Raw genomic sequence first — 11,383 nt, 5'->3', positions numbered from 1 at the left:
AAACTTGAGTACTTTCAAAAGCTGCAGCTGATGTTGGTGTTACCTTGCCAGTGGCCAGCTCTTCAGTTGGAGATGGAAAAAAAAATCTAATAAAACTCAATGCATTACTCAACTAAAATAAAAGTCTTTCCAATATTAGAGGTAGATTTTATCCAGTGTAATATATAACAGCCGCTCCTGTAAGAGCAGAGATCTAGGAATTAAATAATTAAGATAAATTTCAACACCTATGTGCTCTTAGAATAATTAAGGCAAGCTTTTTGTATATCCTTCAAGAAAGCAGGCACACCACTCTGTAAAGAGAAAGGCAGAAAAAGTTATTCTTGCATAAAGAAATCAATAATAATTATAAGCAAGATGAGAATTCCCATTATATAGACCAAGGCCTTCAAACAGATACAGTTCTAAGATCTAATATACAATTATCTAAGATACAAGTCTAAGATCTGGTACATAGCATCAAGCCATTCCTTGACTGCTTCAGGAACAAAGTGCATTACTGAAGTTTATTTCTCTTGAAGCTATTCATATATGCTCTGAAACACAGATTATTTGGGGTTTGCTGCAGAAATTTACCTGCCTAGTTGACAAACCAAAGTAATTTGACGGGAATTAAAATAAGTAAATTAATTAAAACTATTGTCATGAGAGCATGCAATAGTGAGACTGCAAATGAGACTGTGTTAAAGCTAGGAAGGCAAATACATCAGTTTCAGAAAAAATTAAATCTGCCCAACACGTGGAAGATTGGTGTGACTGCAGTGAATTCATTGTTTGCAGCAGATGAGCCAAAGATCATTGTCTGTAACCTTTCCTTACCTTGGCAGCCCAGTTGACCAGCCAGGATGGAATCATGCCACCAGGATTATCAAAATAGTACATATAGACTAGAGAGGAGACAGAAGTTACCAGACAGTTACTGGAGACTCAGCTCTAACACACTGTGACAGAAACTGCTGGTGTGCATCACTGAAGCACCAACCACAACAGTTCCACTCTAAATTCTGCACAAAAAATCAACTTCTCCTGAAGTGGAGTGTGAAATAAATACAGGCAATCCCTGTTAACCTCTGGGAAGCTGACAGAGCCACAATAGAAATTCAGATTATTGCAAACCATTTTTGGCACCCTGTCTCATAAAATAAGATTGTCTTTAAAAGATTCATCTCAGACAGAAGTCAAGTACTAAGCAAACCTTTTAATCTATACATCTGTCAAACACAATACTTGAATCATTGCTGAGTTAAAAAAATGGCAGCAGTGTCTCCCCAGCTGAACTGGCAGGAAAAGAAGTTACAGACTGGGGGTGGGATGGGAGGGCAGAAGAAAGTGGTCAATAGACTAGTCTTAGCCACCCAGCCCAACTGCTAAATAAAAAGATTCTTCACAGTAGTGCTCTGCACTGGACATTTCCAAAGGTTTCATTCACTTTAAAGTAACCCTTGGCTTAAAACTTCCAGTCCCCCTCTTTGTGTCCTTTGCTAATACATACATTCCCTGGCTACATGACTTGCCACACATTTTCTTCACCTCTTACCTTTACATCCAGCCTTGCCATCACTTTCAATTACCAGGCTTTGTTTATAGCTTTTAACTCTGATAACACCAGGCTTTTCAGGGCACTGAGGAACAGCCACACTTTTTGCTAACACAACCCAGATCTTCCTCCCATCCACATCCATCTCCTGGCATTCCCGAATATAGACATACTGCATTGCAAGTTTAGGAGGCATGTCAAAACAATGTCAGTTTGAAGGATGAGGAGTTGACAAGTGAACTCCATCACAAACAGCAGCTCCTTCTAATTATTTCTCATGTCCCTACAGGATTCAATCCTGCAGAGCAGTAATTCAGCTATGTGAGCTCCAGCTCTGTGTGGGAAGAGGCATCCACACTCCTCTTCATGCTGTATATATTCATGTAACACGAGGAGTGCAAGATCTTAGATCAGTACAGCAGAGTGATGGAATCAGCTCATTGTTGGAATTCCTGGATGACCAAGTGGCAAAAACTGCAAGAGGAACAAAAGCCTGAAAGGATACATCTCTGTTTGAGAGAGGAAAAGGGTACTTCACTTCCCAGTAGATTACTTTTTCACCATCATGTGTTTCCTCATACAGTTCTACAGTTGAAAGAAGAAGACTGTTAGATATTTTTAATTTCTACTGCAACAGATATATAGATGGCATCAAAAATGGCTCAGATTTCTGACATGAACACATTTTATATGCAACCCTGATGTCAAAATTGGTATGTATGTAGAATTTTAGAAGTAAGAGGTATTAAGAAGTGCTGTACAAGGACTGTTCAGGAATTAAATACACAAAAGTAAGTGGCCTGCTCTTCTGTGGCTATTGGATTAATTGGTGGGGGAAAAAAAACCAAAAAAAGCCTCATAAAATCAGAACAATTCTGGGGGAAGCAGAGTAAATTTCCTTTTCCAATAGTTTGCTCATTCAAAGCCTTTCTGTCTCAAAGCTTTTTCCTCAACTGTGCATGTTCTACGAAATTCTAAGTCACAAGTACAACGTGCTTTTTCACAGGCATGTCATTATACTGAGTTAACATGGAACTAGTATGAGTGCAGCTTTTTAACACCTGGAGACATCTTACATGAGGGATTAATGAATTTTGGAAAAGCTGTCAGGAATTTCACAGCCATATATACATGCAACAGCAAACTAGAATCTTGAGCATTTTATAAGCCTTCATTACACCACCTTCAGTCTGCCTGGAAACTCAAATCAGAAGGCAGCAGAACATGAAAAAGAAGTAAGCCAAGAATAGTGCTTAAAACATGGCAGTGACTCAGTCACAGACTAGTCTGGCATGAAGGAGAAAAATAAATTCTAATCAAACCACTTAACTGAGTTTGAAAACCAATCTACAGTCCAGCTTCTTTCCCTGAGGCAGCAAGTGCCACTGTGAGGGCAATGGACCTGACAAGCCATGGGGCTGAGCCAGGGGGAACTTCTGTTGGCTCAGGGCCTGGGATAAAGAAGAGTGTGATGCAGAAAGGTGGTTCACCTTAACAGTCACAGTGGTCTTCCTTGAGAGTAGACTTGTGCCTGAGGTGCTCTGTATCTTCCAGATCCAGGTTTTTGAAACTGAGTCCAGAATAAACTGATAATCTCATTGACAAGGCAAGAACAGTGCCCCAGATGGGAGATTCTTTCCCTGTATAATATATTTAATATAATCCAAACCAGGCTTCTGTTAGTGTGCCCTGCAGACCAGCTGTCACCCACAGAAACAGCTTCTCCTCTTCTCCAGCTGGAGCGGGACTGAGTGCACCTGGTGTTGTAATAGCCCACATTCATGTTTTCCACCAGAGGTCACTGGAGCATTGGATTATTCACTTTACTTTCACTTCAAACCACAGGGATTTCCTTTTTCAAAGGCAGCATGACACTGTTTTAAAGACCCCAATGCAACTGTTATTAGCTACCTCATTTACCTATCTTTGCAGACACGGGAAAAACACACAATAGATAAACTGCATCCCACCTGTATTCATTTCAAACCACAATACAGTGCATTTTAATCAATAATCTGATTTCATTTAGCATCACTACAAGAGATCACAAGTCCATTCTATCCGTAATAGGCACAGCAGCACTTACTGCTTCAACAGTCAGTTATTACTGTTAAATTGTTGGGAAGTCTGATCTCGATCAGGAAGGTGCTGCAATCAGGAGTAGCACGTTTCAGTATTGCTCAGGCCCAAACATTTTGCACTGTGCCACAGAAGCATGTGGTACCTCAGCTACTACTCTACAGTTTAGTCACAACTTCCCTGCTGAACTGGCAGCTGCAGCACAAACCAGGCCCCAGGATGTCCACATCTCATGGATATTTGAAAGCATTCAGGAGCAGTTAGTTGTCTTTTCAGCTAAAATGGCAGCAGCTACTTCTGCTCTGGTCAGACTTATATTTCACTGCCAGCCAGCAGTTCAGCACAGAACTCTCCTTTGGATTGCCACTTACACAGCTGTAAGAGCACCAAGGAATATAAACAGCAACACCAAGAACAAGAAGGCCCTCAATGGAAGATTTCTGGGGTTTCTTCCAAAATATGAAAGAAAAAGCCCAGGCTGAACTGGGGTTACATTTAAAACACTGCTAGTACTATTTCATCATAGGTACTGTCCTAAAAAATGGGTGGGCTTGTGTCAATTTTTAAGTAGGAAGGAAAGCATTATGTTGTATTTATGCCCTTTGAGTTAATTTCTGTGAAATGCTGGATTTAAAGCACCAGCACAAGTTATTAATTAACAGATGAACAAACCACGTTCAGCAAGGATATAAATGTCAGTGCTGCAACATTATCTAGTTTTTAGTTTAAGGGTGTAGCTTCCCCCAGCAGCTTCCTTTCTTTTCTCTATGAAGGAATTTAAAAAAAAGTGTTTGTTTAAGAAGCATTCATTTCTCCTAAATGCACTTAAAGACTACTGAAGTAACTCAACAGAGTATTTTTACATCCAATACGACAATGCTGAGTCCCACTCTGGCACAAATGGCTCTTGCTACAAGAATGCTACTGACCATTTTGACAATTAACACTTCTTAATGAAGTCACTACTCCTTAAATTTGACCAAGACTGACATGAGTTAAATTTATGGGTCTTTGTATAAATACAGCCACTGGCATTATCAGCAATCATTCACTGTGAAGCGGTCCTAAAACTAACAAGCATAACATTTTAAAAGTCTTTGCTTTTTAACACTGCTCTTTGTTCAGCAAAACACTTTGACCACTTTTCAGTTTTACTAGCCTGCTCTGACTTCAAGCACAGGCTTAAAAAGAAAAGGCTCCCCATCTTTAAAATAAATGGATTATTGGATATCTACATCAGCTGAACCCTTTGTTACTGCTGACTTAAGATATTTTAAAACCATATGGATATCCAGGTTCCACACGCTTTTACAAAGACAACACTAAATAAACTTAACTAAATTAGCTATTCCTTTCTCTGTAAAAGCCTGAAGTTACCACGTATTCTCTCCATACACTCATTCCTGACTCTCAAAGGTGCCAAGAACAACCATGCTTTCAGGAAAAGATATTCCATCATGCATCAAACTGGTGGAAACCTGAGAAAAAATTTTCACAGTGAGAACAGTAAGCCTTTGAAATAATCTCGCCAAGGAGAAATTTTAAGGCTCAGTTGAACAGGGTGCTGGGCCATCTTGTCTTGACTGTGCTCACACCAAGGACGTTTGGACCAGATAATCCCAGAAGTCCCTTCCAACCTGCTACTCTATGATGCACTGCTCCACTGCCATATGCAGAGATGCACAAAAGGCATCACCTCCATTTCTCACCAAGACACCTACTAAAATTTAACGTAAGCATTACAGCCAGAAGTTACAAGGTACTCTGACATAACCAGTGATGCTAATCAGATGCTTTAACCAACATGGAAAGGATTCATTCCAGAAGAAATATAAATGCTGTTGAGACATTAGTGATAATAAATCAGTGTTTATTTGTACATTTGCAGAGTGCAGCCTTATCCCAAAAGTCTGACCCAAAGTCTTTGGAGGCAGTAACTTCAAAATTCCTTTAAGGAAAGTTTTAGTGGGAACAATCAATGTGGACTCCAGCTTGCTTTTACACTGCCTAGATGAGCTTACCTTTTACATACTGATCCCACTTTTTTCTGAAATCCAAGTCCATGTAGACATCTGCACACAGTTTTGGGGGAACATCAGCAAGACCACCAAAGATTTTATATTCATAAAGTCCTGATTGCTGTGGAAACAGAATGAAGAGAGGAAAAGTCACACAGGAAAGGGAAGTACTCCACATCAGGGAGAACAGCTGAAGGAAGTTAGGTGGGGCACAAATTACAAATATGCTCAAGAGCTGTGAAAGCAAGTGTTCAGAAAACAATGCAAGACTCAGTCTTTAACCTCTCGACTTTTTGATCTATACATGAAAGTTTAAATCCAGCCAGGCTGACCTGCCCTGCACAATGGCTGTTCCTTCCCTTACACCAGTATCCTTGTACTTCATCAGGAGTTCCAGAGGGAGCACGTTTCTTCACAAACACAGTCCACTTTTCATCTCCAGTGGTCAGTGTGGACTAAATCCTGCCCCCACTGAGGTTTACCAGAAGCATTAATTTCTTGTGGCAAGTTAGTTATGTTTGTACATCAGGCTGGGATACAAGAATGCTTTACAGTGTCCATGCTTACATACAATGCACTCTTGTATCTGCCTTGAGTATTTATCAGCTATTTTCCTTCAGAAAGCTGTATGCACTGAAGGGGTGGGGTGCAGGATATCTCCTGTTTTACTTTCAACATATGGCAATTCCATCTGTGCCTATAGAGCAATGTTTGTACCATTGTTAGTACAACTTCAGGACTAAATTAAAACAGTGAGAGCATTTAAAATATACAGTGTAGAAATCAAATCCAAGCATTCCCAAGGAAAGAAAGACAAGGATTATACAACATTCTGTTAGTGAATAGATGAATTTTCTTCTTTTCCTCACAAATTAACTTTAGAAGATGAAGATTTGAAGTACCAGAAAGTACTAACGTGAGCAAGAAACTTAAGCTACTCATCTTCACTGTGGCTTCACTGAAGCAGCAATCACCAGCTTCAAACCTGAACTATTCAACACCTGTGTAACCCCACACATTCATCATATTTGTAGGAGGCATCAACATTTTTATTCTCACAAGAAAAGCAGCAATTTACAGTAAGAAAGTTAAAACAAGAGTGAAATGTTTCAGTTTTTTCTGAAGCCTGTCATCAAGAGAGTCAATCAGCTTGGCTGGGATACAGCACTGAGCAGGAAGGCCCAGATCTATTTCTGCAGCCTGCAGAGAAGGTGGAAAGACAAGGCAAAAAGAGAAGGCAACAGAAGGAAGAGTAATTGCTGCTTTCAGCTTCCTGGACTACTGTTGCTACAGGGGAGTTGCAGTTTGGTAAGTGCTAGAAGCTAATTTTTCCAGTAACAACTTTAAACAAAGACCCTCCTTCTAGACTTCATTCATCTTCTCTTGTAGCAATCTGAAGCAACTGAAAGACAAAACAGGAGATTTATTTCCCAGGAGAAACAGAAGATTGGACTTGAAAAGGTCTCTTGCATCCTATGTAGTCTGTCCATCCAGCCCAAACTAGGAGCATCGTACACTACATTAAAAAAGACTGACACCTGTAAATATTTCTTTTTTTTTTTTTTTTAGTCTCAAATAGTCATTTTAGCACTACAGTCCTTCTGTATAAAAGCACAAGAGGATGACAAGGAGAAGCCTGAGCTACTTTCCATCTCACCAGCTGCCATTCATACAACAGCAGCACAGCCACTGCAGTGAGCCAGGGTTTCCCTGGTCTTGTGTGCCTGGCTAAATCCAGCCTCCAGCCTTCCCAAGTTCCTTTGCCTTCATTCACTGCATAATGCATTTACAGGTCTGGCTTGAGCTCTGATCCTAAAGCTTCTACTTCATCCACTGCAGCAGGAACACCCCCAGCACCCTGTAGTCCATCACCACACTAATTCCTGCATGGCAGGCACCCCAGCCTCACCTGTGCTGTGTGCACCTAATGATAAGCTTGTCTTGCCACTGCCAGTCACCACTGTAAACAGGGACTATTTATCACTGAAGAAAATTCCAAGGTATATGAACTGATGTTTTTTTAAAAGAGGCTTTCTCCACCCCATTGTACCTCTAGCATAGCCCTGCATGCTTGCTGGCTTTTTCTAACATAACCATTGCTGAAATGACTTCTCAGATTACAAATACAAAATTGTCATGCAAAGAACAGCATGAAGTCCAGAAAGAGTTGAGAGGGAACTGTAATCATTCAGTTTAAAAAACCCAGGATATTTATATATATATTTATATATGGATTTAGAAGTCAGTATTGAATAATAAATCCGCGTCAGAATAGAAACACTGTCAATCACAAGTCAGTTCCTAAACGACTTAAGTTCTTTAAAGAAGCTAGGCCCCTCAGAAAGGGGAGAAAATTTAATTCCGACCCTTTCTGAACCACCTCCTGATTTTAGAGGGCGAACTGTGGAATTAAGTGTGAAGGGAGTTCTGGAGAGTGGCAGGAAGGGGGGAGGACCCCATCAGAGCAGGATGCTGCGACACGGGGGTGGCTCGGGAGCCGATGTTTAGGGACGTGCCGCCCTCCCCACAAACCCCCTGCGAGGCTGGGGAGGGAGGGGGGTACATGGAGCACCCGGGAATTCCCACCCAGCTGCGCACCAGCTCCGCTCCCCGGCACGGAGCGGGGCCACTGCGGCACGGCAGCTTTCCATCAGCACTTAATGGCATTACCCGGAAAGCGGCTTTCTGTGAGCCGGGAGACACCGAGCCCAGGCCTGTGCGGGGAACCGGCGGCTCCGGGCAGGGTCCCGAGGAGTCCCCGCATGCCGGTCACCATCCCGGCCACCACCGGCCCGGTCCCGGCCTCCATCCCGGCCACCAGCGCCCCGGTCCCGGTCACCATCCCGGCCACCACCGGCCCGGTCCCGGTCACCGTCCCGGCCACCACCGGCCCGGTCCCGGTCACCGGCCCGGCCACCACCGGCCCGGTCCCGGCCTCCATCCCGGCCACCACCGCCCCGGTCCCGGTCACCATCCCGGCCACCACCGGCCCGGTCCCGGCCGCCCCGCTCACCTCGTGGTACAGCCGGTAGATGCGCACGCCCATGGTCTCCACCAGGAGCTGCCAGGGCCCCGCCGCGACCGGCGCCGGCTGCTCCAGCTCCCGGCAGGCGGCCCGAAACTGCTCCTCCGAGAAGCCCCGCGATAAGGGCTCCTCCATCCCCGCCATCCCCGGCGGCCCCGCGGGCACAGCCCGGGCCCGGCACAGCCTCCGTCCGGCCCGGCCCGCCCCGCTCCGCCCCGCGGCCGGGCCCCGCCGAGCTGCGGGCCCGGGGATCACCGCGGGCCCGGGGATCACCGCGGGTCACGGCACATCCCTGCCCTGCGGGTGCGCTCCCGGCTTGGGCGGCGTCTCGGTGCTGCTGCCTTTAAGTGTGCGTGACATTAGCCTGGTGCCAGAACGGCGGCGGGTTCGTGGGTGTGATGGTCAGGGCCTTCCCTCTGGGGTTCCCAAAGGACGTGGATCGAACGCTGTGAGCACGTGTATTTCTGTGTATTTTTGTACGTCTTCACGTTTAGAAAGGCAGTTTTCCTTACGGACTGTACACACGAGAGTATTCTGTAAAGAACCTGTAACTGCTGTGCAGTTGGCAGGCGAGTGTGGCCCTGGCACACTGCACCGAGGCACGGCCAGCCTGGCAAAGAGCAGGGGACAGCAGCCTCTGGCCATGGCACACCGGGCTGCACTGGGCTGCACTGGGCTGGACAGAATGGAAGGGGACCGGCAACATCCACTGGAATGAGCCCGGGCAGGAGGAATCCAGTGGCAGAGACACATCTTGTATCTTGGTCAGGCTCTGCAGTGACACCACCTATCACACTCAGCCTAAGCATTAAGGCCTTCAAAATTGACTGTGGCAGGTTTTCTTCCAGGAGTTGTAAATCTGTTTTCATTACAGCTTTATTCTTCTAATTCCTGTGAGATTTTCCTGCTGAACACCGTGTCTTCAGAAAGAACAAGCAGCTCTGAGCAGTGGGACATCATCAAACCTACTGACTGGCAGCACCACCCAATGTATTTGGTGTTAACCTCTGTGCAAGGTTGGAATAATGTAGTGCTTTTAGCTTCCCTGCCAAGTGGCTGAGCTCTTTGACAAAGAGTTCACTTATGTCAGCTGTCCTTTCCAGTTCCAGTCAATTGGTTTGCAAGCAGAGCATGAGGATTTCTGGCTGACTGGGTTGGACATACAGGCTGACCCTCATCCTTGCACAGTCCAGAAAACTAATGGGGAAAGCATTTTGGCAGAGGGCAAGATTGTATCTCACTAACTTCCTCACAGTATGTAACTTTGATGCCAGAACTTGACCTGTACCATCTTTATAAAATAATGTCAGTAATGATAATAAATATCTGCTCGTATCTTACCAACTCCTACCTCCCCACTGAGACTGCTAGGCAAACATTTCAGGTTTGTTTGTTTGTTTGTTTGTTTGTTTTTTTGTAGTAATCTTACGTGTATTATGATGATTATTATTGTTATTGTTACTAATATTTATACAACAGGTATAAATATTTTTGCTTATTTTTGTTCTTTCTTTAAACATTAATTAAAATGGCATGCTCTCAGTGAGCCCAGTTGGTTCTCCAAATATCAAGGCAATACATTTCTTATGGCTGATCCCTTATGAGTGATTTCTTGGCTAAGTTACCTTGAGTGAAGGTGTGCTGCCCACCCAGCTGAGGAGCTGGTCTTTAAAATGGAATATGAGGCAATGGCCTGGAGGTGAGACTAATTTAGTTTTTCTTGCAGAAATATTTCTTTACTTTTGCAAAGCTTTTATCAGATTGCTGTCTCAGTTTTAAGTTCCTTTCTTTCTCTGAAATAGGGCTCAGTGAAACTGAAGGAGCTTTTGGCTCTTGTTTGCACAGAGGTGACTTTGACCTAGTATGAAAAAGGAGGAGTTGTGAGTCAAGAACTGATCTTTAACATGCAGCAAGGACACATGCCTATGAGATTACATGATCTCCTTGTTTGTGCAAAAGGACTGAAGTGTTCACAGCTCCATGTTGCCTATTATTTTAAGGTCAATGTTTTGCATTATATGGTTGTCTACATGGCATCAGTAAGTTGGCTTCAGCTGCCTGACCACTCCCTCTTTCCCCTGTACTTTAATGGAAAAAGAGATTTATCTCACAAGGCCACTCTAGGGACAAAAGCTTTCAAAAAAGGCATTACTATGTGACCTTTTTTCTTGGTAAATAAGGAGTGGTGATTACCGAGAAAGCACAAGCTGTTCTGAGAGTTTTATTTTCTGTTTTCGTGTATGTTTACATAAGTGTTATTATTTATCACTTGTATTTCCATGTATTGCCTTTAGTTTAGGGATAGCATCTGAAGTTTGAACCCAAGTCCTTTAGAATCTTCACTGCTGGGTAGTGGCTGTAGGCTGGGATGAGTTCAGGACTGATTTTCCACTGCTCTGCCCCAACACTGTGGGACAGCAGCTGCGCTGGGGCAGCTGGGGGTCTGGGAACAAGAACCCAAAGGCAGCCTGGATACAGCAAAATCCAGTCCCACACATGAATCAGGGACCTAAAGAGCATCTGAGTGAAAAGAGAGGGTTACTATTCTGGGGCAATGAGGGGGAGTTTCAAAAGTGCCCATAGCTTGAGTCATGTACTTGTTGGATCTCAGGCTTCAGGTTAGTTACCCTATAGTGTAGGAGTTAGGATATCTGGTTTTCAGTCAGGCTTTCTGGTATGGGAAGGTTTAGCTTTTATCTGTGGTGGTGTTTAAGGACAGGTTGG

General features: G+C 44.0%; 1 protein-coding gene across 1 annotated transcript; it reads right to left on the bottom strand.

Moving 5' to 3' along the window:
• Positions 1-227: 227 nt before the first annotated feature.
• Positions 228-8,794, bottom strand: PCTP (phosphatidylcholine transfer protein). Its single transcript, XM_062506420.1, has 6 exons — positions 8,648-8,794; positions 5,638-5,755; positions 2,043-2,122; positions 1,538-1,709; positions 820-887; positions 228-293 (listed from the first exon to the last, which is right to left on the bottom strand). The coding sequence occupies exons 1-6, from the start codon at positions 8,792-8,794 to the stop codon at positions 228-230; spliced, it is 651 nt and encodes a 216-aa protein (XP_062362404.1).
• Between the last annotated feature and the right edge of the window lie 2,589 nt (positions 8,795-11,383).

This window comes from Cinclus cinclus, chromosome 20, assembly GCF_963662255.1.
Source record: "Cinclus cinclus chromosome 20, bCinCin1.1, whole genome shotgun sequence".
Lineage (NCBI taxonomy): Eukaryota > Metazoa > Chordata > Aves > Passeriformes > Cinclidae > Cinclus > Cinclus cinclus.
The sequence above is the reverse complement of the archived record's forward strand: the minus strand, read 5'-3'. Positions and strand labels throughout refer to the sequence as shown.